General features: G+C 64.3%; 1 protein-coding gene across 1 annotated transcript in view; it reads right to left on the bottom strand.

Moving 5' to 3' along the window:
* ERGIC1 (endoplasmic reticulum-golgi intermediate compartment 1) overlaps positions 1-24686 on the bottom strand; it is a 38888-nt gene extending 14202 nt beyond the window's left edge. Inside the window, exons 1-4 of the mRNA XM_055127059.1 lie at positions 24568-24686; positions 3140-3201; positions 2749-2821; positions 172-266 (exon numbers count right to left, since the gene is read on the bottom strand). Coding sequence (XP_054983034.1) covers positions 172-266; positions 2749-2821; positions 3140-3201; positions 24568-24587 — 250 coding nt within the window. The 5' untranslated portion in view covers positions 24588-24686. The remainder of the gene's footprint in view (positions 1-171; positions 267-2748; positions 2822-3139; positions 3202-24567) is intronic.
* Positions 24687-27753: the final 3067 nt, after the last annotated feature.

Genomic DNA, 27753 nt, shown 5'->3' with positions numbered 1-27753 from the left:
AGTGTCCGTCTCTCTGTCTGTCTGTCTGTCTGTCTGTCTCTCTTACACACACACACACACACACATGCACACATGCACACACACACACATACACATCACCTGGCCTGCACTGAGGGCACGTGCCACGGCAGGGGGGCGGGACGGAGGGCTGCGGGGACCCCCAGCACTCACACTCGCAGTGCAGGTTGGGCAGGCTGACATTGAGGGTGACGTCGATCTTGCCCCCGCTCTCCTTGTCTGGGTCATCGACGTACAGCTCGTTGACGCTGGGGGAGGGAGCAGAGGACGGGGTTGGGGGCCATGCCCGGAAAGGGACCCCGGGAGGGAGCCGCCCGAACAGGGAGGGCCAAGACACGAGACTCTGGGGGGCTCCGTTCCGGGGAGGGCAGGGCTGGGGGCGGCGGGGTTCTGGGGGCTGCACCCTGTGCCAGAGCTCTTCTGCTTGCCAAAAGGTTATTCTTCCTAGGTTTCCTTGGCCCCACCGGCAGTGCTCGGGGCTCACTCCTGCAGGGCTTGGGGTGCGGGGAGCAGGGGTCAGGGCCACTGGAGGAGGTGATGGGCTGGGGAGGGGACTCCATCCCCCCGGGGAGGGGCCTCCAATGATGTCACCGCCCCCTAACCCTGCGGAGGTGACCTCAGCCAGGTGAGTCCAGGTGGGGGGGGCAGGTGAGCTCACCCTCGGGGGCGGGGCCAGTCTGTGCCTGGAGGGCAGAGGCGGCCCAGCTATGCTGCCCTGAACAGCCACTGCCGGCCTGCTCCCTCCTCCTCCTCCCCTTCCTCCCTCTCTTCCTCCCCTCCTCCCCTCTCATCCCTCTCCCCTCTCTCACCTCCCTTCCTCCTGCCCTCCTGCCCTCTCACCCCTCCCTCCCTCTGGCCCTCCCCTTCTCAGGCCCACCCCTGGCCAGAGCCCGCGCCCGGCTTCTGGGGCCATGAGGTGTGTGTGCCAATGGGGGCAGCGGGGGGTGCACTGGGCATTGGCGGGGTGGTGTGAGGGGTCCCTGAGCGGAGGCCAGGTAGGGAGGAGGTGGACGAGGCCCAGAGTGGGGAGGGAGGAAGAGGGAAGGCCAGGGAGGCCCCGAAACCCTAGCCGAGGCCAGGGGAGGAAAGGCGCGTTATTTGCTCTGAGAAGCGCCTGGAATAGTTCGGATTCTTGCCCGGCCGCTGCGTCACTGAATGGAAACTCGCACAGTGGGCCGGGCGGGCGTGGGGAGCGGGGGAGTCAGGGCGCTATAGGTGGCCCTCGGGGACCTGGGAAGCCCAAGCCCCCAGAGAGCAGCTCTCACCCACCGCGGCCATCTGCCAGGCCCCACACTCCCGGGGGCTTCACCAAACTCCCTCACTCAGCCCCAGGCCCCCTCGAGGGTCCAGGCTGTGGGCGGGGCACACACAGGGGGCCGACCCTGCCCCTCGCCACCTTCCGGTGGTCTCAGCCAAACGCGCCCTCGCCGGCTGGGGGCGCCACGTGAGGAGTCAAACCCCGTCCCCCATGGCACCCCCGTCCCAGCCCTTACTCCCTGGGGCCGAGTGATCCAAGCAGAGAGCCGAGCAGGGGACCAGGCGCCCCACTCACGGCAGGGGCTGACCCACGGTCCAGGGGAAACAAAGGGCTCAACTCGGAGGCCCCCGAAGCAAACAGCCCCCACCCCTAGCGTGAGGTCACAGCTCCGAGGGCCAGGACGCGGGGAGCCAAGCGGCCCCAGCCGCGGTGACCTCATTTCCTCGGGAGGGCGGGAGAGTGGGCACCGACCCGCTGCGGCTCCACACCAGGCAGGCCCGGCCCCCCTCGGCCCGCTCTGGGCACGCAGGAGCCCGGGCACAGGCCACCGGCTGTGTGTGCTGTGTGCGGGCCCGGCTGGCTGAATCATGGACCATGGATGTGTGTGTCTGGGCCCTGCAGGACATGCACATGCACGGGGGGGGGGAGGGGGCAGCCCTGGGTCCAGAGAACAGGGGGAGGTTGTGACCCATCCAAGTCACAAGCTCCATGACGTCAGGACCTGCCGCGGGGCCTGGCCTCAGCACCCCGCCTCACCTGGGACCTGGGGCGCAGCTGAGGGGGCCCTGGGGACATGGGTGGAGCTGGGGCAATGGCCACCTTCCCTCCCTCCTCGGGGCAGACACACACACACACACACACACACACACACACACACACACACATCCCTGCTCCTGCCCTGGCGCCATGGCTCCTGCCAGTCCCCCCAACTGGGGGGATAGTCACATCCCCCACCTCAGCTGCACCCCCCGATGGACACGCCAGGCACTGGGGCCGGTGTAGAGGGGGCAGGCCCCTCACTCTGTCGCAGGGTCCAGGACAGGGTGACCCCAACGGCAACAGGCCACTCCACTCCCCAACCCTGAGCTTCTCTGGCCAGTGCACGGGTCGTGGGGAGCAGACGGGCCCCCAGCCCCCACCCCGAGAGTGCTGCTTCTCCCAGACCCGCAGATCAGCCACGGGCGGAGCTGACAGAGGGTGTCACGTGGGGGCACCTTGCCCAGTGCTCTTCCCGCTGGGCCTGGAGGACACTGGGGCTAAAAACAAGGCCCAGATGCCCCCACAAGCAGAATGGGACCAGGATCCCCTCCCGTCCCGGACCCCCCTGCTGCCCCTCAGAGCCTCCCTTCCAGGCAGGGCTGGCCAGCGAGAGCCTGCAGTTAGTGGGGGGCTCCCAGCAGTGCTCTCTCCCAGCCCCTTCTTATTGGGGGGGTCCCAGGAAGCCAGAGAATGACCTGGGGGGGATCACTTACACTTCCGTCGTTATGAAGCCAGTGAGCTCCGAGAGGAAGAGAAAGAGGATGAAGAGGCAGCAGCAGACGGAAACTGGGGAGAAAGGTGGCGGTCAGGGGTGGTGACAGGCACAGCCGGGCTGGCTGAGGCAGCATTGCCCCCACTTGGCTACAGAGTGTAGCCAAATGGGGCCACAAACACACCAACCTATATCTGTATGTATATATACCCGCTGTATATCTGTGCGAGCACGCGAGCATACACACACACACACACACACACACACACACACACACACACACACACACTCACGGGCCCTGGTCACTCACTGATGGCCCCGCTGTATACCTACACACATACACACACACACACACACACACACACACACACACACGGGACGTGGTCACTCACTGATGGCCCCACTGTACGTCGGCTGGGTGAGGTCCTTGGGCACTTTCCTGTAGATGTCAAACCTGCAGAGAGCCGAGGGGAAGGCGGTGAGGGTGCGCAGAGGGGAGTCGGGCTGCTCTTCAGCACCTCCCAGGTTTCAGACCCAAAACTCCCGCCTTGGCCTGGGGCGGGGCGGGGGGGGGGGGGGCGGAGAAAGGGGGCCCTGCTGTTAATGAAGCTTTCTTCTTTCTGAATCGGGCCAGTATTGGGGCAGGGCTGGGGACAAACACACTCGCTCTCGAGCTCGACCCCTTCCACACCCCCGCCCCCCAGGTGCGCTGGGCCTGCTGGCCTGCAGGAAGCCGAAGCCGAGGCAGATCAGAGGGGCCAGCCAGGGTCTCCGTCGTCCAGGAAGACCAGGAAGACCGAAGCTCTCCTCTGCCTCCAAGGCCCTTTCCAGACCACCCCGCCCCCCAGTGTCCTTCCCAATGCGGGGGGGGGGGGGGGGGGCCTGGGCGGAGCCCTGGGCGGCTCCCTCCGTGGCACACACGACCCCTGCTGCCTGTGCAGGAGGAAAGGGAACGCAGAGGGGGGGAGCTGGGGGCTTCTCCACCAGGCCGGTCCCCGCCCCAGCAGAACTGGCTGGAGGCGGCAGCCGCGGTTCCCCTGGGGGACTGAGAAGCAGGCCGTGACTCAGGATTCTTGCATCAGACCTGCCACCCCACCCCACTCTCTCCCCCGGGCCCCCAGGGTGCTGGCTGACACTGCCTGCAGGCAGCCCGCCAGGTCCAAGGTGCCACTTTCAGGCCTGCTCAGCTCCCTGGGGACACGGTATCCAAGCCACGCCGTCTGTCTTCCCAGCCCAGCTGTTCAGTCCTGCCCTTTCTGCTTCTGCCCTGTGTTGGCCTGCCTCAGTTTCCCTGTCTGTTAAATAAGGGCGCCAGGAGCCCAACCAGCGTGCCGGTGAACGGCCGTTAGAAACGAGCCTTTGTTTCCGATGCTTATTTCTGGTACGGACACTCAGACGCCGTGGGGACCAGGCGCTCAGAAACTTGGGACACTGGGGTCTGGGAAAGGCTGTGGAGACCAGCCCCAGGCGCGTGTCACTTGGTAGCAGAGCCCCAGCAGGAAACAGAAGAGGCACTCCGGCACTCCGTCCATCAGCGGCCCTAATGTGCCTTGGGGCAGCCCAGGGGGCTTTCTGGAGGAGGCGGTGTGGGAACAAGGAACAAGGCCGAGAGAAGGGGAGATGGGAGGGCCCCGGGGTGGGGCTGTTCTGATGTAAGATGACAGCAACAGGGCCTGGGAGGTGCTCGTGTGAGGCCTTAAGTTGGAGCCCAGCACCCACCCCGCCACGGAACAGCACTGGGCGTGACCCTGGGTGACCTCAGGAATCTGACCCTGGCACTGCCCAGCACTGGGAGCACCACGAGGTGGACCCTGATGGCCCCCAGGGCCGCCGGGCCAGCACTAAGCCGGCTGGTCCACCGGCTCCTCGGGGAACCAAGAACAGAACCATTGGACCCAGTGAGCTGGATACAGCTGGCGGCTGCCCCGGGTCCCAAGCGAGCCCCTGCGCCCCAATAAAAAAAAAACCCTGAAGGGGAAAATCCCACTTAAATCCTCATGGGGGCCCCCACAGGCAGTTCCGTCTGAGCAACGCGCTCCATAAACACCTGCCAACGTCCGGGGTCCCCGAGGCTGGAGGGAGCAGAAGGCCGGGGCGGGGGCGGGGCTGGCAGGTGAAGGGGCTAAGCAGGGGCAGGCCCTGGCCGAGCAGGCGCTGGGCAACGACAGGCAGCCACGCCACGTGGGTGCCCGCTGGCCTGGGGCAGGGACGCCACCCCCGAGGGACGGGAAGAAGACAGGCCTTGTGGGGCTCCCGCCAAGTGGCCGAGGCCGCGACTCGCGGAGCTGGCGCCCACGCCAGGCAGAGCTGCAGGACACCGGGGGCCCAGCCAAGCCCCAGTGCCCGGCAGTGATCGGCTTGTACCAAGGGGCGGCACCAGTGACCGCAAGGGTCAGGTGGGTACCCCAACGCCTCCGCCCGCCAGCAGGGAAAACCCACCCGTCTGAACAATGCCCAGGGGTCCCCGAGAGGTGCAGCACAAGGCACAGCTTCTCCAACAGCGACCACCACCCCCGGCTGGGCGGGCAGGCGGGACAGGCTCAGGCTGACCACAGCCACGGGAGGTGGAGGCAGCCAGGGTCACTGGGGAGAGGGGCCCCGGGAGGCCGGGACGGGCCAGGAAGTGACCGTTCCCTCTGGCCCACATGAGTCAGCTTTGAGCAAACAGGGGCCACTCGACGATAGGGGACGCAGAGATACAGCACATGGGTTGGGCACAGGCCCTCGGCCTCCGCCAACCTGCGTTTCGGTCCTGGACCCGTTTCCGGGCCGGGCCGGGCCAGGACAGTGCCCACACTCGTGACCCCGAGGGCCCGAGCAGGGGCTGAGCGGACACCGGCGTGGACATGCTGGGCCCCGGCGGGGGGAGCGCAGCACCCCGGGCAAGGCCAAGTTCGCTCCCCACACCACAGAGGGGCCCGGGGGTGCGAGTCAGGGGTCAGCCCCAAGCAGCGCCGGGAGGGGGCCCAGAAACCAAGGGGGCTCAGCCTCCAGAGCTATGGCGCAGCTTCCGGGGGCCGTGGGGGCAGGGCTTGGGGAACGCATGGGAGGGGCAGGGGGATGCCGAGACCCCCTTCTGGGCTGTTCCAAGCCACGTCCTTCCCTAAGAGGCTGAAGGCAGGAGGCACCAAGGGGGCTGAGGGCAGCGTGAGCCCAGCGGGCCGGGCCCAGGGGCACAGCTGGCACAGCTGGACACCCCCATCCGGTCCTGAAGCTTCTCAGACATCCCCGGGTCGGGCCGTGCCTCTCCACAGAGAGGAAACAGAAGCCCCGGGCAGAGGTGCGGCCCGGAGGAGGAAGCACCGACGGGGCCGGGCAGGCTGACGAGGACCTATGAGGCCTCCCGACACCCACCTGTGCCCGGAGGAGCCAGGGGGTCCCGGTGGGCAGGGGTCGAAGGTGCAGATAAAAGCATCAGCCCTGCCCCCAGGACGGCAGTTCCACACGTGCCCGCTCGTGGCCGACTGCCCCCACCCCAGGAAGCTCACCAGACCTTTCTCCCCAGCCCTGCGGCTGCAACGCCAGGGCCGAGAGCAGCCGTGACCCTGGGAACCCTGAGGGAGGCCCTGCCCTGCCCTGCCCTGCCCTGCCCCTTGGGCCCCGTGCCGGGGAGGAGGGGGCTGAACACGCCGGGGTGAGAGGACCCGGGGCTCCCCAGGGAAACCCAAGCCGCCCGGCCCTCGAGTCACACTGCGCACACCCCCAAGGGCAAAACCCTGAGGAGGCCCAGGGCTGGGCATGCGCGGTCGCCCAGGTCTGTCGAATGAGAACAGAGGGCCCCGTGACCGAGATTCACCCTGCCCACCCCCACTCAGGGATGGCGGCAAGAACCTTCCCCACACGAACGCCCGGAAGCCGGGCCATGTGCCCAGCAAGGCCAGGGCCGGAGTCTGGCGAATGGACGACTCCGCTCCTCACCTTCGTAGCAGAAGGTCTCTGTGGGCAGGGCCCTGCCGCGTCACTGTTTCCAGGGCGAAGGAACCAGCGCCCACCGAGGGCCAGGTCACTGGAAGACACAGGTCACTGGCTCCCAAAATAGCCGGCAGGGCTGTCAACTGGCACTTCGGCTCAGGCACCCTGCCCGCCGGGCCCCAGGGCCAGAGAGTGTGGTAAGAAGGACTGACGGTTCGCTGGCTCAGAGCCCCCAGCCGAAAGAACCAAAGATGGGTGTGTGTGTGTGTGTGTGTGTGTGTGTGTGTGTGTGTGTGTGTGTGTGTGTGTGTGTGTGTGTGTGTGTGTGTGTGTGTATGTGGTGGGTTCCCTGTTTTTGCACCTGGCGCCCTTCAGCTTCCAGCCTTATCTGGCCCCCCAGAGGGGGCTGAGGGGCTCGTCATACCCTCAGTGGCTCTCCCCGCACCTCAGAGCCCATGTCAGAGCTTGGCCTACAGGTCCCTGAGTCCCGGCCTTCCCTGCCCGCCCGGTGGCCACCGTGGGATGGGAGCAAAGCTGCCAGCAGAGCCCCGGGAGCCCCTTCCTGGGCAGCTGCCCCCACCCGCCCAGGGCTCTGCGGACGGGGCCGCCAGCACAGGCAAGACACCCCCTTGTGCCACGAGAAGGGGCCACACCCCGCAGGCTACTGGGACACAGCCTGGGCGCTGTCCCCAAATCTCCCACCGACAGCGGGCAGTTAAGTCGGGGTGAAACGGCCGTGACACCGGAGCTACAGCCTGGAGGCTCTGGGGGGACGAAGAAGGGCCACAGGGACAGAGGAGCCGAGAGGCAGCTGGCCTCACGCTCTCGGGTCCAGCCAGGCGCGGGTGCGGGGTGGGGGGGGCGGGGCGAGAGTGGGTTCGGGCGGTTATAAAAATACACTCACAGTCCAAACATAGTAACAGTCAAAGTCATCGGAACAGGAGGTTTTGTTTATAGAACTGAGCTGACGCAGGGGGACTTGGAGGGTGGCAAAGACCACGGGATCTTTAATGCCCCCCTGGGAAAATGCAGTAAGAGGGGCCCCGACTCCAGACCGAGGAAATGGAGAACGTTCTGAAGACGGACCACACCGAGTGCGGGTGAGGACGGAAAGCACTGGACACGACACGAGTGGCCACCACGGAGGGCCTGGGCTGCCTTCTGCATCCGACAGACGGCCGAGAAAGAGCACAGCCGGGAGGGTCCGACACGCACACAGTGGGCAGCAGGTTAGGCCCCGGCACTGCACAGGGGCCCCAGGGCCCCCCAGGAGGCACCCTGGGGCAGAGCCACGAACAGACCCTGGTCACCACTAGACTCCCCAAAACCAAAGAAAAAGGATTAAACAGACCCCAGGCCAGGGAGACGGCGCAACAGGCCAGAGCAGGTGACGAGGTTTGAGCCCCGGACTCTTCGGGGACCCAGGGGCCCCTGGGCGCCAGCAGGCATGGCCCCACCCCACAGACACACACGGAACAGAACGCTTACACCCCCCACGGGCGCGTGCCCAAGAGAGACGGAGAGCAGATTCCCTTACAGAGATGTGGGGGGACGCCGTGAGCTCAGACAGAACCACGGCCACCCAAGACCCCGAAGAGCCCCCAACAGGTGAACAGCACACACCACAGCAGTCACACGGTGGCCTGTGACTCGGCAACAGACACCCGCAAGTCACCAACCACCCTGGCACAAGGCGCGAGAAAGGTGGCAGGGAGAAGAAAGGGAAGCCAGGGTGGGGACAGGCGTGCCTCCCGCTCGGGCAGGTGACGGTGCCAGGGAGGAGGGGACGGACACGAAGGAAAGCCTGTGCCAGGTTCGGGCCATCACCAGAAGTGGCACATGTCTCCAACAGCGTCCACACGCCTGCCCTCAGCACTGGCGTCTGCTCTGTCCATCGTGCTTCAACAGAACTGCTGGGAGAAGTCAAAAACAGCCCTGGCAGAAACAGCTCGGAGACAGCAAGGGCCCCACGAAGGCGCAAAGGTGCTTTAAAAAGCCGCAGACGGGGCCAGAGCGGTAGCAAGTGGAGAGGGCGTTTGCCTTGTACACAGCCAACCTGGGTTCGATCTCCGGCATCCAATATGGTCCCCTGAGCACCACCAGGAGTGATTTGAGTGCAGAGCCAGGAGTAACCCCTGCGCATCGCCAGGTGTGACCCAGAGAGCCAAAAATAAATAAATAAGTAAACAAAAACCCGCAGAGGAAGACGGAGCCACAGCATGCGGGAGGGCGCCCGCCTCGCACGCTCCAGGCCCCATCCCCAGCGTCTCAGAAGGGCCCCAGCACGGAGCCGGAACATTCTCACAGCTACCTGCCTGGCTGCCTCCCTTCCCGGAGGCCTGTTCGCGCTGGCAGTCACCCGCAGTGACGGGGCTGCACGACTCGGCCAAGAGCGAGTCTGCGGGGACACTTGTGGGACAAGCGCACGCGCCCATCCACAGGGGGCACCAAGGCAGCAGTGTGACCCACACGCCCCCCGGGGCCACTGGGTCCACTGAGGCCCAGGGCCCAGCACCAAGGGCAGAGCACGGCGTCAGCAAACGGTGTGGGAAGCCGGAACATGCGGGAACTGCTGAGCAGAAGCCAGGCGTGGGGGTGGGGAGCCAGCTCGGGGGGCTGGAGCAGACTGGGGCGAGGAGGCTGCCTGCAGGGCCCCCAACCCCCACCGCCCACGCAGCAGCTCCCCGAGCACTGCCGGAGTCGGCCCCCAGCACCGCTGGGGTCACCAAAGAGAGAAAGAACAGAACACCAGCAGTCACGCATGTTTCCATTTGAATGTTGTTCTCGGAGGCTGGAGGTCTGGACGCAGCTGAGCTATCCGGGTTATCCCGGTCAGTGGGACCGTGGCACACCCACCTCGTCCTGGGCCCCACAGAGCCCACGGCCTCACGTGAGAGAGAAAGGTGCTGACCTGCCCGGCCGGGCCTCGCTGGCCATCCCCACCCTGGGGTGCAGAGGCAGGCCCTGCCCAGCCCCAGGGCATGGCTGTAAACAGCGCCCCCGGATTCTTAGACAGCCAGACGGCAGCAGGCCTTTAGAAGCCGCCGTCACAGGATAAAAATACAGGCGGCATTTAGACACCCCGAGCAGGAGCTATTCCGGGGTTTGGATTTTCAAACTCCCTGGCCTCCCGCCAGGACACGCCTGCCACCAAGACTTTAAAGGCGGGGCTGGAGCAATGCTACAGCGGGCACCCGCCTGGCACACGGCCCACCTGGGGCCAAACCCTGGCACCCCACAGGGCCCCCGAGCACCACCAGAGGTGATCCCTGAGCACAGAGCCAGGAGTCAGCCCTGAGCACTGCCGGGCATGGCCTAAAAAAGTTAAAAAAGATTTGCTTGAGAGATGAAAGTAGAAACCGTGGGTGTGCGTGGGTGTCTGTCGTTTAGGGGACGGGGGCCGGAGAGGAGCAGCCACCCTGGGAAAGCCCGGGTGACCCTCGAGCGCCTAACAGGTTCCATCTGACAGCGCCCAACACCAGCTCCACAGGACGACGCACAGGCACCCTGAGGGAGCTCGAGTCCCCCATCAGAGCTGAGGGCAGAGGCAGGACGAAGAGAGGGACGGGGGAGGCTGGAGGAGCAGAGCACGCGCTGGGTTTGAGTTTGAGCCCACGACCGCACGACTCGCCCCCCCGGCAGCCCCAGGTCCACCTCGCGTCACATGGCCAAGTCTGCGCCAGGCTCAGTACCGCTGAGTGTGGCCCCTGCGCGAGGATTCAAGGCCGAGAGAGAGCCGGGGGCGGGCCTGGTGTCCAGGGCAGGGCCCGAGACTCTCGCCCTCTCCTCGAAGACTCAAAACCGGCCAAGCGACAAAATGTAGGTTCTTTCTCTCCCCACACTTCACAAAAAAAAAAAAAAAAAAAAAGGGAGCCAAGGGAGGAGAAAGAGAAGAGCAGGTGGAGGCGGGAACTCTGCGCTGAGCCTCTGGGGGCCGAGAAGGGCCCAGTCCCCCACACCCCATCTGGTCCCTGAGCCCCACCAGGAGTCAGTCCTGAGCCCCACCGGGCGTGGCCAGACACACGGGACACGGGGACAGACACACACACACACACACACACACACACACACACACACACACACACCTAAAGTATATTTTTGGCATCAGAACAGACGCCAGAACTGCAAAGATGGGTAGTGGGCACAGTACCCTGGGGTTCCCCTCGAGGGGCCGTGGAGACACCGGGGCCCAGCAGGCAGGTTTGTCCCAGGGACAGCCCCCAGGTCCCACCTGCCTGCCAGAGCGGGGGTAGGAGGCGAGGTTCCCAGGCCAGGCAGGGAGGCTGGGAAGGGGGAGGGGGAAGGGGCATGCGATGGCAAAACCTAGCAGACCCATGTCAGGGGCAGAAAACGGAGTCCCAGGAAGCCGAGGACGCGTGACGGCAATGCCCAGGAACTCACTGTGTGACCCCCGCAGGGCACTTCCCGTGTCCCCTCACCCCCGGGCCCCACAGGTGAAGCGTCCGGAGCCGAGAGAAGCCGGCCCCAAGCCAGCCCTGCGCCTGGGCGCATCACGGCCATTCGTGTCACCCGGTGTGCCTGCACAGCGCCTTTCTCAACAGCGAGGGCAGCCCGGGCCCGACCAGGCCCTCTGCGGATGCCGCCCGGGTCCACCGGCCGTCCCCGCCCCCTCCCTCGTGCCCTCCCACTCGGCATGAGTCATGGCGGGGGCCCGGCTGCGGGGCCGGCGGCACAGGCCCCAGTTTGACTTGGCAGCTGAGCAAAATGTAGTTTTCCAGAGGACATGGATCCAGCCCAGGCCCGGACGCTGCGATGCCCTGGCGGGCGGCGAGGCCACGCGCCCCGGAGCAGGGACCACAGTCCCCCGTCTCCCCTCTCTCAGCCACGGGGAGGGGGCTTCAGCCCGCCCTCCCCCATCCAGTCCCCCTGCAGCCAGCTCCCAGGCACACGCTCCTGACAGACGCCTGGAAGAACCGCTGGAAAAGATGAGCCCCCAGGAATCCCGGCCGAGAGCCCACCCCGCAGGGCCACACCCGACCACGTGACTGCAGGGCGGTGGGGGGGGGGGTGTCTCCAGCCACCAGCACGGCCACCCGGCCTGCCTGTCCTGTCTGTATTCTGGATCTGGTTGTTTTTTTCTTTCCTTTTTTTTCCCTTAGGTTTTCTGGGGGTTAGACACAGCAATGCTCAGGGGCTACTCCTGGTTCTGTGCTCAGGGGTCATTCCTGGAGGGGCTCAGAGGGCAATATGGGCTGCTGGGGATTGAACCCAGGTTGGCCGCATGCAAGACAAAGCCCTACCCACTGGACTACTGCTCTGGCCCATGTCCCCCCCACCCTTTTTCTTAATTCAACTACTAGGGGCAGAGACAGTCCGGCAGGTATGTCTGTCGAGCATATCGCTAACCCAGGTTCAATCTCCAGCATCCCGTATGGCCCCCCGAGCCCCTCCAGGACTGACCCCTGAACAGAGTCAGGAATAAGCCCTGAGCAACGCCAGGCGTGGCCCAAAAACAAATTTTAAAAGTCAAGGGCCTGGAGCTACAGCACAGCAGGGAGGGCAGGGGAGGGCAGGGGAGGGCAGGGGAGGGCACTCGCCTTACACACAGCGGACCTGGGCTCCACCCCCAGCATTGCATAGGGTCCCCCTGCCCGTCACCCCTCCAGGTGTGATCCCTGAGTGCAGACAGGAGTAAGCCCTGAGCACCACCCGTGTGGCCCAAAACAAAAGAAGAAACAAGGAAAGGAGCGGGCAGCGTCTGCGGAAGCGCTGGGCCATGCATTACTGCAGCATCCAGCTCCCTCCCCGGCCCGGCTCAGTCCCCCAGGGCCGGCCCCAGCACCCTGTATTAAAGCCCCCAACCAACGTCAGCCCCACAGCCGGGCCAAGAGGTTCCTGGCGTTGGGAGCGGGACAGCGCGGTGGGTGAGGCGTCCGCCGTGCACGCTGCCAGCCCACGTTCGCAACCTGGCATCCCACAGGCGCCCCAAGCAGAGCCAGGAATGACCCCTGATCACAGAACCAGGAGGAACCCCCGAGTATAGCTGGCTGTGGCCCCCAAAACAACCAAAAGGTTTTTTCTGGGCGCGGCCTGCAGGCTTCCAAGCTCTCCGGGGGAGTCCACCCGCAAGCCAACCCCGGTTCAGGGCTGCTTCAGAGCCGCCAACACGAGCGGACGTCTGAGATTTTCTCTCCGCCCGCTGCCCTCCTCCCAGCCCACACTTCCTACGGGACCACAGTCACCTCCACTTTCGGCTTGGGGGCCACTCCCTGTGATGCTCAGGGGCTCCTCCCCCATCCACCACAAACCATCTCTGGGGGCCCGGCCGTCCACTTTTAAGATCGTAACAGCTAAGTCCCTCAGCTCCTCAGCGGCTCCCTTAGGGACCCCACCTAACCTCACCTAACCCTGTCGCTACACTGAAGTTTCTTACAGCCAGGCCTGCCACAATGAATCAACTAGGTAACACTTTGTTTCCCGTTCCCCAGTCCCCGGGGGGGTTGGGAGGAAGGGACACAGGGCCGCGGCCTCATTCCAAACCTGGAACCTGCGAGAGCGAGTCGGCTGCCCTGAGAAGTCCGCAGTGTGGGGCGGGGGGACTGTGGGGGCTGGGGTGCGAGGGCGCTGACTCTGCATGCAGGGGCCCGGGGCCACCCAAGCACCACCAGGAGCCATCTCTGAGGACGGAGGGGGAAAGGCAGCCCCGAGTACCAGCTGGTGTGGACCCAAAGGAAAGAGACCTCCGCGCCCCCTCTCTGTCTGGGGGACGGGGGGACCCAGGCCGGACCTGCCGGGCGTCCTCTCACGGCCCAGAGCCTCACGCTTGACCAAAGGGCCAGTGTCAGGCTGACCTCCTCCTTGGCCAGGGAGCTGCTGGGGCTCTGAGCCCAGCGTCCACCCTGCCAGCCTGGGTCCCGCCCCCGGTCCCGCGTGAGGATCTGGGAGCCCTGTGTGTGGCCCCGAGGCCAGCGGAGCAAATGATTCCAGAATCACCACCTTCTCCCAGCACTGACCGGACAGGCCAGGGCTGGGACCCGGGCTCGAGACGCTGGTTTCCACTTCACGCTGACAAAACTTCCGTTTTTTCAAAGTTCGTTGTTCAAGGTTTCTCTTTTATTTTGTGTGACTTGTTTTGGGTAACACCTCACGGTGCTCAGGAACCACTCAGCGCAGTGCTGGGGTGGGGTAAGACCCTCCGCAGTGTCAGAATTCACACGGAGCTTTCTAGGCAGAAGCTGCTAAGGAGGCATGTGACCTTTCTTTTTTTCTTTTTTGGGTCACACCCAGCAATGCACAGGGGTTACTCCTGGCTCTGCACTCAAAAATACCTCCTGGCAGTGCTCGGGGGACCCTATGAAATGTTGGGGATCGAACCCGGGTTGGCCGTGCAAGGCAAACGCCCTCCCCGCGGTGCTATGGCTCCAGCCCTGCACCTTACCCTTCTCCCCTCTCCCGGGTACCCCTTCAAAGTGCTCTTTTCTTTGGGTTTTTGGTTTTGGCCCACAGCCAGCAGGGCTCAGGGCTCGCTCCTAGCTCTGCGCTTGGGGATTGGTGGGCTCAGGTTCGATCCCGGGCACCCCACAGGGAGCCCTAGCACTGCCAGGAACGACTGTTTCGAGCAGAGGCAGGAGTAAGCCCTGAGTCCTGCTGGGTATGGCCCCAAAACAAACAAAATCCCTCAAGAGCTGGTGGGCACCTCCAGCCCACAGCGTACCGGGTACCTCGACACACACATTTCCCCAGGCATCAAGCTTCCATCTCTAAGAGGGGAAAACTGACATTCAGTGTCCACCCCTGTGGGCACCATGGAGAGTGGAGACAGGAGAGATGGTCAGTCAATGCCCACGGACTGAGGAACTGACGTCATCCTCCTGGGGGATGGAGGAGCCCCCTGAGCGGCCAGGAAGATGGTGAGGGGGCGTGCGCTGGCAGAGTCTGAACTATGAGGGCACGGCAGCGGCCAGGAGGGAGAAGAGACCACGGGCAGGGGACACGGCTCTGCTCGCAGGGCTGATGGTGGCGGGTGGGCCGAGTGCCACCCTGAGTGACCCCTGCAGTGGCGGGAGTCCAGCCAAGGCTGGCCTAGCCTCCAGCTGCCCTCGCCAGCCGCTGTCCCTAGGGGCTGCCTGGGCCCGGGCTGGGGGCACAGCTCCAAGCGCTGTGGGGCGCAGGGGCCCGTTTGCGAGCACAAAGGCGGGCGCGGCTCCCGGCCTGCACTTCCTGCTCCGAGAACATTCCTGCCCCGGACGGTGGGACGGATGTGCCTGCCCCAGGCCCGCTCCCTGCTGCTTCCGGACACCGGGCTGCCCCGGCCCCAAGCCCGTGGCCGAGTTCCCCTTCCTCTCTCCTGCGAGTCTGCGGGCTGCGGGCAGCAGCGGGGACCCTGCAGCTGGGGGGCCTCTCCGGGCCTTGGATTCCCGTCCACAGGACGCGTTGACCTCACGTGACCAGGCGACCATCAGAGGAGCCAGGAAGATGCTCAAAGGGCAACGCGCTTCCCATCCCGAGCTGGCGGGTGTGGGCACACCCAGGCAACAGCGGGCACCCCGGGGCAGCTGAGCGGCTCCGGGCCACCCCCGGGGCAAATTCTGGCACCGGCCTCCAGCCTCACATGCCCCGGGCGTCTCAGGTGGGAGGCAGCCTGGCCCCGCCGAACGGCTGCCTGCCGGTCGGCCAACACGGAGCATGAATGAACGCACGCAGGCGTGTGGGAGGGGGAGAGCACAGCTTCTAATGACGCGGGACACCCCGGGGTGGGGACAGAGCAGAGCGGGATGCTGAAGACGAGCAGTCAGAGGCCAGAGACCAGCCAAGCAGAGGAAAGATCAGGGACAAACGCCCCAGCCCCAGCCCTGACCCTAGGGCCCCGGGGGTCCTGGCGGGGCGATCACAGACAGCAGGACGGCTGTCCCCCCAAGGAGGCGGAGAGGGGGGGACGGCACCCCCAAGGAAACAAGACCCGAACTCGACCCTACAGCAGAAATGCATCTGGGCGGGAGGGCTGCAGCCACGCGGAACGGGCCCCTGCAGAGACCCTCTGTCTGGGGCCACACGGGAGCAGACCGGGGTGAGCCTCGGCCCTGGGGCGCGCTGGAGCGAGAGGGCAGCAAACACTGCTCCTGCCAGGCCTGCCGACTTCCTCCCCTCGGGCCACCAGAGCCCCAAGTAGGTGTCCGCAGTCAGCAGCCTGGAGGGCCCAGACGGGCAGGCCGGACTCCAACCAACCCGCATGGTCCCCCCAGTCTGGAAGCGGGCGGGGGTGCTGGGGACGCAGGCTGACAGGAGGCGGGAACGCGACCCTCCCCGTGGGCTGGCAAAAGCGATAAGGAGGCCTGAGAAGCAGGGGAGGGGGCGGGGGGGAGGCAGGCCGGGCCCCATTCCCAGCCAGCAGGAAGGCTAAGCCCCGCTGGAATGCAGCCAGGGACACGGTTCCTGAATGACCGGCCAGCCTGGCCGGGCTGGCCCGAGAGTCCCCTCCTGGGAACCTCTGCAGCCAAAGGGCCAAGTTTCATCAAAACAGGAAAAATCAGTGGAGAAAAATGCAGCCGTGGGGGGCCTGGCACTGACAGGGAACGGCCCCACCCCGACCCCAAGGCCCCAACGAGAGACTGGGGGTGTGGGGGCCCACGGGGAGCAGAGACCCCCACAGTGAGCCCCCACCAGGACTGGGCGCTCCCAGACGAGGCGTGGGAGGGGAGAGCGGAGTGGGCCGGCAGGGGCCCCAGATTTCAACCCTCACGAGCACCCAGAGTCCCCTACTGGGACTGGGCCCCCACCTACCACCGAACCCGGGGCAGGCCCTGAGCACCCTGGGCATGGCCTCCAGAGTAAGAACAAAGAGGCTGAGTGCGCGCAGGGTGGGCCCTGGCACCCAGGGCCCCTGCAGCACCATGGGGGAGACCCAAAATGAGGAGAGGGGGCGGGGGGAGAAGACTCCCCCTCGCGCTTTGTGGGACACCTGCTTGGGAGTGGGGACACCGTGAGCGGCCCGGCGTCCGGAAGGTGGAAAGGGGGTGGGGGGAACAGCGGCTCACGGCTTCTGGTGAGCAGTGTCTGCCCAAGACAGACAGACAGACAGACTGCAGCCGACGGCGCTCCCTGACATGGGGCTCAGGCCCGGGTCAGGATGAGCAGGACGGGGCGGGAGGGCCCAGCTGGGGAAGGCAGGTGCCCCCGCCTGGAGACAGCTCCCCCGCCCGCCAGAGACCCCCACCCACCAGAGACCCGGCTCTCCCCGCCTGCTCACTCCTCTGACGCCCGGAACTGTGCGGGGCCCGAGAGTCCAGCGGGCAGAGCGCCTGCCATGGGCGAGGCTGCCCGGGGTTCGACCCCTGGCATCCCACAGGGGTCTTTGAGCACAGAGCCAGGAGTAAGCCCTGAGCACTGCCGGGTGGGGCTCGCCCCCAAAAAAACGTAAATAAAACAAGAGCTTTGCAACTGCCCACCTGTGCCGGTGCCTCGAGAGGCCTCCAGGGGCAGCCCCAGCGGGAAACACTACGGGGTCCACACTGCCCCCCACAACACAGACGCACACCCGGCCCCGGCCACACTCCCGCTCCCTCACAGGGCCAGCCCTGCCCCCTGCAGCAGAGCTGGGGCGGAGAGCCACCCACTGTGTGTCCCCCATGCCCTCCCCCCGCCCCCCAGCATGGCCCTCCTCCTCCAGGAAGCCCCCTCCATGCACTCCAGCTCTGCCCTGCTGGCGAGGGAGGCCGGTCTGAGACCCCCCCACCCGCCCACCCCAGCTGGGCACCCCAGGCCGTGGCTCAGCCTCTCTCAGGTAGGACCCCCGTGGGCACTGGTCAGGCAGGCCTGCGTCTTGTCCTTCCCTCTGAGAGGATGTGACTTAGTTTAATGAGGGACATGGGACCAGCGGAAGGTCAGCACTTTCAAAGCACCGAGTCCATGTGGAAAATGTGAATCAAAGGGCCTTGGCAGAGAGTCCAGACGGCCAGCCCCGGGCCAGCGGATCCTGCCCAGCTCCCCCCATGGCCCCAAGGCACATGCCCTGCTGGCCCACGAGAAAGGGGACGCCCTCACACTGGCCCTGAGCGGGGGCGCCTGGACCCCTGGCCTCCAGCCAGCCTCACGCACCCTAAGGCCGCCAGGGGGCCGGGTCAAGGCTACACAGGGACGGCCGCAGCTCCCGCCCCCCGCCCGGCCCAGCCTCCACCAGTGCCTCCTGCCAGAGCCTCGGGAGTGGACAGCACGCGGGGGGGGGGGGGGCGGCATCCATGGCAGTACAGGCAGCTCCACATGCCGCAGATCTGGACCCACCAGGCAGGCTCAGCCCCAGGGCTGTGGGCACAGGAAGCGGGTGGACAGGCTGGCCCACAGCCCCCACCCAGCCTGGGAGAGAGTATCCCAGGGGTCTGCAGCCACAAGGCACTGCCCAGCATCCTGGGGCACTTCAGAGAAGACGAGACAGGCCCCGGAGACATCTGGGGGGTGGGGGTGGGGCAGTCAAAGACACTTGCCTGGCATGTGGTACCACATATGGCGCCCCCAGCACCACTAAGAGTGACCCCCAAGCACCGAGTCAGAAGTGAATCCCCCCAAAAGCCACTGGTGGTGTTGGAGCGACAGTACAGCGGGGAGCGCACTTGCCTTGCACGCGGCCGGCCTGGGTTCAATCCCTGGCATCCCATACGGTCCCCCAAGCCCACCGGGAGTAATTCCTGAGCCCAGAGCCAGAAGCAAGCCCTGAGCACAGCTGGGTGGGCTCAAAGAGCAAAAGGGAACAGTGAAATGACCAGAGAGCTCGAGATTTGCATCTGGACTGCTGGCTGGGCGGGGGCTGGGGGAACACACCAGGGACCCCCAGCTCTGCCCAGCACCCCTCCAGGGCCACTGCCCAGGTGGCTGCAGCTGGAGGGGGGTGAAGGGCAGGTGCAGCCCCCAGTGGGGGTGACACCAACAGTGAGGCAGGGGTGCGGCTGGGGCAGGTGTGAGGCTGCTGGGGAGCCCTCCCCGGCCTTTGTTCAGCTCTGACAAAGCACCTGGCCGAGAAAGTGACCCAGTTTCCCCTGCAGGGCCGGGGCAGGGGTGGCAGGAGGAAGCCACTGCTGGGCAGGACCCCCGGCTTCAGCAGGACCGAGGGGTCCCATCCAGCAAGGCTGGAACAAAAATCAAAGTGGTGGTGGGGGATGTAGGAGGGGAGGGTTCTGGGCTCCAGGGTCCCGGGCAGCTGATGGGCCAGCCGACCGCCCTGGTGCCAGGTAGGGGGATGCAGGGGGGAGGGTTCTGGGCTCCGGGGTCTCGGGCAGCTGATGGGCCAGCCGACCGCCCTGGTGCCAGGTAGGGGGATGCAGGAGGGGAGGGTTCTGGGCTCCAGGGTCCCGGGCAGCTGATGGGCCAGCCGACCGCCCTGGTGCCAGGTAGGGGGATGCAGGGGGGAGGGTTCTGGGCTCCAGGGTCCCGGGCAGCTGATGGGCCGGCTGACCGCCCTGGTGCCAGTATGGGGATGCAGGGGGGAGGGTTCTGGGCTCCGGGGTCTCGGGCAGCTGATGGGCCGGCTGACCGCCCTGGTGCCAGTATGGGGATGCAGGGGGGAGGGTTCTGGGCTCCGGGGTCCAGGGCAGCTGATGGCTGGCTGACCGCCCTGGTGCCAGACGCTCGACCTCTCAGGACCCAAGTCCTCACAGTGGGAAGGATCCGGCCCCAGCCCAGGCGCGGGTGTCAGCAGCCCTTCCCTCCCAGCCCCCGCCCCACTCCAGATTTGGGCACTGAGCACTGACCACGGGGAGAGGGGCAGCCGGGATGAGGTAGGGGCTGCAGAGGACCCGCATGGAAGGTTCCACGCTGCTGCAGGGAAAGTGTGAGTGGGGAACAGGGTCCCCCAGGCCCCACCTAACGGCAGCCTCAGTTACCACTCTGCAGGGCACCCCTGGACACACATGACCCCTGGCCAGCAGCCCGAGAGCAGACCCTCAGCCATGGGGGGACAGGCAAGGAAGGCCCAGGTGTGAAAGGCATGGAGGGTTTCTGGGGGGCCCAGGTCAGACTGCAGGCTGTCTGCCATCTCTGGGTATTCATGGGTCAAGTGAATACATCAGCTCCCCCCCAACCCAGTCACCCCGGCCATGTCCCCCTTCCTTCCCAGAACCAAGAGCCACGGCAGAGAAGCCCCGCGCTGTCACTACCACTCACCCTCACCTTCCCGCCACCCAGAGGCCTGGGAAACTGAAGGGATGGATGGAGGGAGGGAGGGAAGGAGGGAGGGAGGGAGCAGATGGACGGGTGGATCAATGGAGTAGGAAGGGATAGACAAATGACTCAACGGTGGACGGATGGTGGACGAACAGAAGGTGGAAAGATGAATGGGTGGATAGACGGAGTTGGTAGATGGGTGGATGGATGGATGGATGGATGGATGGGTGGGTGAGTGGATGTATGGATGAATGGATGGATGGATGGATGGATGGATGGATGGATGGATGGATGGATGGATGGATGGATGGATGGGGGATGGATGGATAGATGGGTGCACGGAGGGATGGAGTTGGGGGGTGGGTCAGTAGGTGGTATGTGGGTGTGCGGGTGGGCGGATGGGTGGGTGGGAGGGAGCTGACGGAAGGAAGAGCACACCCTCTTCCTGCTTCCTTGAGCCACAAACTCACCCCATAATGGCAGCCCTGGTTCCTTTCAGACCTGTGTCCGAGGGATCCCAGTTAGTGCCCGTGTGTGTAGGGGAAGTGTTGGGTGCTGTTCTAACTTGGGAAGGGTGGGACAGCAAAAGTGGGAGCAGAAGAAGGCGGAATCCATCAAAGCTAAGAGGACAAACAATGGGCTGGAGCAATAGCACAGCGGGGAGAGCGTTTGCCTTGCACATGACCAACCCAGGTTCGATTCCCAGCATCCCATAGGGTCCCCTAAGCACCACCAGTGGTAGGTCCTGAGTGCAGAGCCAGGAGTGACCCCTGTGCATTGCCAGGTGTGACCCAAAAAGCAAAAAAAAAGAAAGAAAAAAAAGAGAGAGGAGAAAACGTGGGGGGGGGCTGGCTGCAGCTTTGTATGTCGGGGCCAGTGTGACCCACCCGCCCCCTCCCAAGCACTGCAGGAGTGACTGAGCACAGAAGTAGATATGGCCTAAAGACAAATAAACTGGAGGGGCTGGAGTGATAGCACACTGGGGAGGGTGTCTGCCTTGCACACGGCCAACCCGGGTTGATTCCCAGCATCCCATAGGGTCCCCTGAGCACCACCGGGGGTAATTCCTGAGTGCAGAGCCAGGTGTGACCCAAAAAGCAATAAATAAATAAATAAATAAATAAATAAATAAATAAAAATAAACTGGAGCCAGAGAGCTCAGGGTTAAAGTGCTTGCCTTGCACACGGCCAGCCCTGGTTTGATTCCCAGCATCCCGCCAGGAGACCCAAGCCCCCCCGCCTGACCATGGGGTGTCTGCAGTGAAGTGTCATTTGGGGCACTAACAGACCAACCAGGGTAGGTGGCTAAGCCACCCAGACCCCCACTTTCCCAATGAACACCCCTGCCCAGCAGTCAACTCCCAGACCAACTCAGAGGGGCAGCAGAGAAGGTGGAGCTGACTGAGGCCACGAGGGCGGGGAGGGCAGGAGCCCTGGTCCCTCTAGTAGAATAGCCACTACAGGGACAACGGTCGGGAATCCGGAGACCCTCGGGAAGGGCTTATTCTGTGCGGGGTCAAGCAGGGGCTTTTGAGCCCCGACAACAAGGTGAGAGGGGCCTGAGAAATAATCAGCTGGGCTGGAGCAACAAACAGAACAGTGGGAGGGCGCTGGCCTGACATGGGGCCGGCCCAGGTTGGATCCCTGGCACCCCATGGGGCCCCCGAGCACTGCCAGGAGTACTGAGTGCAGACCCCTGAACCACTGCCAGCTGTGACCCCAAAACAGAAAAGTAAAAGAAAGAAAGAGGGAGAGAGAGAGAATGCAGGTTTTGCCTTGCATGCCGGCAACCTGGGTTTGATCCCTGGCACCCCACTCCCTGCCAGGAATAATTCCTCAGCGCAGAGCCAGGAGTCAGCCCTGAGCACTGCTGGATGGGCAAGAAGAAGGCCCCTACTCATCTGAGAGAAGAGGGTGCGAGGGGAGATGCCGGTGGGAGTGCGGGACCCCAGGGGTCTGCAACACCCATCTGGGAATCAGAGTCTGAGGCCAGCAAAGGCAAAAGCAGAAAAAAGAAAAGAAGTGCAGAGGCACAAAAAGGAAAACAGAAAAGAAATGCAGAGGCAGCTTTTCTTTGCACTTCAGGAAGGGGGTGGAATTAGCAAGAGGAAGTGAAGGATCCAATTGCTCCGCCGGGGAAGAGCTGGACCTCCGGGGCCCTGGATGCCAGGCCTCCAGCCCCGCTTGCCCGCCGGCCCAGCTGGGAAGGACGGAGCAGGCCGGGAAGGCTCGGTACACGGCGAGAGGGGCGGACACAGACTTCTCTCCCGCCTAACCCTTGCTCTCCGTCAGCCCTGACTGCTCGGGGGGTGAGGTGGGGAACTGGGGTCACACTGATGGTGCTCAGGGATCACTCCTGGCAGTACTGGGGAACCAAACTCAGTGCCAGGGATGGAGCCCAGTGGGCCGCACGCACGGCAAGCGCCTTACCCTCTGCTGGTGTATTTCCCCCGGCCCACCTCGGGGGAAGCGCCCTGTGGTGGCTGGGGTCAGCTTGGTGCAGAGGAAGGAGGAACTGCAAGGCTGGACCAGATCCTCAGAGCATTGAGCGCCCCTTGAAGGCAGAAACCAGGGGGGCGGTAAACCAGTCACCTTGGCAAAGCCCAAGAGGGAGCCTGAGGGCCTGAGGACAGACGCTGGCCGCCCCTCACTGCCCTCCCCTAGGGCATCTCACCACCCCCCATGGCGTCCTGCCCAGGGAAGCCCATCACGAAACAGACATCGGGGGCAGGACGGCCACCCCCCCAGGTCAGAGCCTGCTCCCCCCCCTCCCATGGTGGAGTGGGCAACAGGAACCCCCTCCCCCCAGCACCTCGCCCAGGCTCCGAGGGAGGTGGCAGGTGCCACTGGGCTGTGCCAGCCGGAACTGGGCCAAGCCCCACCACCACCCACAGATCCGGGTTGTGAGGTCACGCCAGGTACTAATGAAAGAATTCATGGGGAACAGCAAACACCGGGCGGCTGGCAGGTCCGGGATCCCGCCCTGCACACCCGGGTCTGTCTCTCACACCCCAGCAACTGCAGATGGCACGCTCAGGGAAGGGGGGCACGTGCCACCCACAGGGGCTCTGCCAAGCCGCCCGGGACAGGGCGGGCGGACACCGTGATTCCTGGAGGGCGCAGGCTCTCAGGGCTGCAGGGAACGGAAACGTTTCCCCCTGGCATGGCAGGCGACAGGCCCCTGTACCCAGTGACCCACATCACCCATGCCGGCAGCGTCCAAGGAAGGCTCCCTTATGCCCTCGGCACCTGGACATGCCAACCTGCTGTGGGTGAGACGCACGCACTCACGCACGCATCCACTTTATGCCCGTTCCCAGGAGACCCAAGGCAAGACCCCCGCCCTTGCCGACGTGCTTACTCCTGAGTGTGCTGGGGGCTGCAGAGAACAAGCCCTGACCGCAAGCGGCGACTGACCCTCCAGAGCCAGAATGCTGGGACCGGCGGGAGGCGGCAAGGAGGCGGCTGGACATGAGACTTGGCGGAGGGGCCGGGCACTAAGCTCCGCGCTACCCCAGCTCAACCCCTGGCCACCCAGGGTCCCCAAAGCACCACCAGGTGGGAGCCCTGAGCACCACCAGGTGAGGCTGAGAATAACCTAAAGAGAGACTTGAAGGCACCAGAAATCTGGTGACCGCTGCACTCCGGGGCCACCTGGGAGCCACCGCTGGGCAGATGGGCCCCGGCTCCCCTGCACAGACGTGACAAAACACTGGTCAGACCCAGGGTCAGCCTGGGGGCTGCACAGAGGGCCAGAAAGCTGGACCATGTCAACTGATGACACCAGGTCCAAGGGAGGCCAATGACCTGCCCAGGCCTGACACCTACCCCCCCTCCAAGGTCACCTGCCATGGGAGCAAGAGGAGAATGGGGGCGGGGAGGGGAGGAAGGGCTGACCCTCCCCCTAATGCCATGCACATCGGAAGGAGAAAGCAGCCAGTGGGCCCCCAGGAACCCCACTGTGGTGCACAAGGCAGGTGCCTAGGAGAAGCTACTGACCCACCCACATCCCTCACTGGAGCACGAAGAAGCCCCCTCTGGCTGAGGGGGCCGGAGGCTGGGAGGCTCCTTGAGCACTCAGCCCCACAGGTGGGACCATTGTCACCCCATGTGCAGGCACAGATACCAGAAGGGCGTCCCAGGTGGGCCAAGCTGAGGGGAGCAGTGGACAGAGCCTGTACCCGAACCCGGAACTTCTAGAGCAGACCGAAGTGCCGGGAGAGGGGGCCGCCTGCGGATGCTCCCTCCTCCGTCCCCAGGACACCCACCCTGGGGCTGCCTCAGGCCCCCGCGCCCCCCGCCCCGGGAGGCCCGGGCCCCTTCCCGGGCGGGAACGCAGAAGGCCCCGTTTTCCAGCACGACGTGGGCCGTGAGGCCACGGGACCCCACAAAGGGCCCATTGTGGCGGCTGCAGCAAACCAGGGCCAGACCCGAGGGGTCCCCTGCCACGGCCCCGCCCCTCCTCTCCCCGCGTGCCCCCAGGCCCCGCACACCGGGCAGGGGGGCGGGATGGCCAGGCCCGGGGCTGGCCCGGGGCGGGGCGGGGGGCGCAGCCGGCGAGACCCCCACCTGCACCCGCAGCTCGGGGCTGCAGCGTCGCGCGGGCCCCCCCCCCCCCGAGGGGCCCGTTAGCGCGCCCCGGCCCGGGCCCCGGGCGCACCTGTCAGCCGGGGCGCGGCCCCGGGAGGGGGCGGCAGGGTCCCCCCGGCGGGAGGCCCCCTCTGCACCCGGAGGGCGCCGGCCGGCGGCGGGTGCGGCCCGGGGGTCCCGGGGGCCGCGGGGCCGCGCGGCCACTCACCTCCTGAAGTCAAAGGGCATGGTGCCGCCGGCGGGGTGCGAGCGCTGCAGGCCGGGCGGGCCGCGCGCCGCGTGGGTCCCAGCCCCAGGCCCCCGCCTCCCGCGCCCCCCGCCGCCCGCCGCCCGGAAGTGACGCCCCGCGGCGCCGCCCCGCCCCTTCCGCCGCGCGCTTAAAGGGGCCGCGCGGCCCCGCAGCGCTGGGCTCTGCGGCGCGGGCCGGGCCCCTCCGGGCCTTTGTTCCTTCCGGGCTCCCCGACGTGTGTCCTCCGGGCGGTGTCCTCCGGGCGGGGCCCCCGGCCTCTTCGAGGCTCGCAGAATGGAGCCGTCGGTGGGATGCTCCGGATTCGGGTCAGGCCCGGGGCACCCACGCTGCAGGGCCGCGCAGCCGATACCTGGGCATCATCCCGCCCCGGGGTGAGAGCTGGGCAGTTGGCGGGGCGCCCTGCCTGGCAGCCAGTCGCCCCCGAGCCCGGGCCAGCGCCTGGGGCCCGGCCGGCTCCGCTTCCAGCTTCCTCCTGCGGCTCGGGCCACCGAGTTCACGGGATCGGCTCCCACGCAGAGCCGAGGGCCCTCTCTGAGCCTCAGTTTCCCCCTGTGGAATTTAGTTATGGTCCCCCCGCGTGTCCCTTCTAGTTACTGGAATAGGTGGGGGGAGAGGTCACCCTCAGTCATGGAGGGGCTGGGCCGCGGCCCCCTCCAAAGGCTGCAGACACCCCAGAGCAGGACCAGGAGTTTCCTCCGGGGCAGGTCTCAGCATCCACAGGGCCCAGATGGGGGCAAGGGTGGTGACTCAAACTCTACTGGTGCCCATCCAGAAACGGCTCTCTCCCTGGGGCCTACAGCATTTCCTTCATTCATTCATTCAACATGGGGCCTGGCATTTGCCATGCGAAGAAATCTCGGCCGAGGGGCTGGAGCAAGACAGCGGGTAGGGCATTTGCATGTTCCATTCCCGGCATCCCTTGTGGTCCCCTGAGCACCGCCAGGGGTAATTCCTGAGTGCATGAGCCAGGAGTAACCCCTGTGCATCACTGGGTGTGACCTAAAAAGAAAAAAAAAAAAAAAGAAATCTTGGCCGAACTGGAAAGGGAGGAGGAGCCAAGGAGTCTGTGGGAAAAGGGAACCAGGTTATGACGGACATTTGTCCTTTTGGGGGTGCTCCCAAGCAGTGCTCAGAAAATCCAGCAATTCTTTGCTAATGGGGCCTGCACGTCAGCCAAGGGCCTACGGACATGGTGGGCTCAGGGCCCTGTGGAAACCCGGTCAGCCCCTCACAAGGCTGCTGCCTCCTGTCTCCGTCTGTCTCCAGCCGGGTGGTGGGTCTCTGAAAGCAGGCGCAGACAGTGACCCCCCAACCAGTGGTAGGCCAGAGCCAACATCCTCAGGGATATTGGGGCCCAGTCCAATGCCCCCTCAAAATCAGATGAGAGAGAACGTGTTCAGGACAGGATAGCCATACACAATTTTTGCTTTATCTTTGTTTGGGGGCCATACCCAGTGGTGCTCAGGGCTTACTCCTGGCTCTGTGCTCAGAAATCACTCCTGGCAGTGCTCAGGGGACCATATGGGATGCCAAAACAGATGGCCCCAAAACAGAAAATAAATAAAAGTCCCCTTGTTCTGATCCCAGTGGGCCGAGCCATGAATCATGCCTTCTAGGCTCAAGTATATCCTTGGTCATACCACAAGCATGATCATGTCTCAGTCTAGAGGGGTTCCAAGGATGATGGGAGAAGAGCAAGGACCAGGGAGACTTCTGGAAAGACCGTGCAGCAGGGAAGGTGCTTGCCCCACATGTGCCCGGCCGGGATTTGACCCCCACCATGCCATTTGGTCCCCCGAGCCCACCAGGAGTGATCCCTGAACTCAGACTCGGGGTTCTGAAAAACAAGAAATGAGCACTGCAGGGTGTGATCCCAAAACAAACAAACAATTTCGTGAATTTAATTGATAATTTAACTGACAAGGGCCCGTAGAGATAGTACAGGAGCTACGGCTGATCTTGCATACGGCCCAGCACCACGTATGGCCCCCTAAGCACTGCGATGTGTGCACCAAATTCCAGTCAATCAACCACTTCACCCACGTGGCAACTGTACTACCCAGAGGTAGTACACAACACAGCTATTGTGTTGCTCCATGTTTTCTCAAACCATCTCCTCGATCAACTCTTTCTCTGAACTCAGCAGTATTTTCTTTCCTTCTCCCGCTGTTGGTTGAAGACTTTTGAAAGAGGATGTGTGCCAAGATTTCAGAGCAGGCTGACCTCTATGCCTGTCCGACAGAGGTCAACCTGGGTGACATCCCTCAGGTTCAAAAGTACCTCAAAGCCCTCTGCCCACTCTTGAAACTGGGCAGATTTCCTATACAGAGGGACCACAAGGTTGGCGTTTTAGAGGAAATCTTCCCCTCCCTCCGTGCTATGGCTGAAACTCGTTATCTTTGAGCATTTGACATCAGAATCCCAATGTCATCTCCCATCACTGCTACAATGAGGGGAAGCCCAAAGCCTTTCTTTCGCTTCCCATTTCCCTGAACTCATTTCAGAAAAAAAGCGTTCCTTCATTTTTTTCCCTTCCCCCCACAAATATACTGTAATGCTTCAATCATTATTTTCAAAATGAAAGAATATTTTTAAAATAAAATATACAAATCTTGGGGCCAGAGCACAGTACACTGGGCAAGGAGTTTGCCTTGCATCAGTCATAAGTACCTCCAGTGTGGCCCAAAAATAAAAAATAAATAAAATAACCTGTTGCCTGAATTTTAATATTATGATATATACATATATACATAAATATTCACAAAAAAGAGCATACAACACATGTGTAATTTAAAGATTTAGTGAGGGGGGCTGGAGCAATAGCACAGCAGGTAGAGCGGCTTCCTTGCACGCGGCCAACCCAGGTTCAATTCCCAGCATCCCATATGGTCCCCTGAGCACTGCCAGGGGTAATTCCTGAGTCCAGAGCCAGGAGTAACCCCTGCGCATCGCCAGGTGTGACCCCAAAAGCAAAAATAAATAAATAACTATTTAGTGAGGGGATCAGAGAGATAATACAGCAAGCAGAGCGCTTGCCTTGAATGCGGCTCACCCGGGTTCAATCCCCAGCACCCCAAGGGTCCCCTGGCTCCAATCCCTGTGTGCAGAGCCAGGAGTAAGCCCAGCACACAGCCAGGGGTAGCC

The sequence above is a fragment of the Sorex araneus genome, chromosome 2, assembly GCF_027595985.1.
Source record: "Sorex araneus isolate mSorAra2 chromosome 2, mSorAra2.pri, whole genome shotgun sequence".
Taxonomy (NCBI): Eukaryota; Metazoa; Chordata; class Mammalia; order Eulipotyphla; family Soricidae; genus Sorex; species Sorex araneus.
This window is presented reverse-complemented; position numbering and strand designations above follow the sequence as displayed.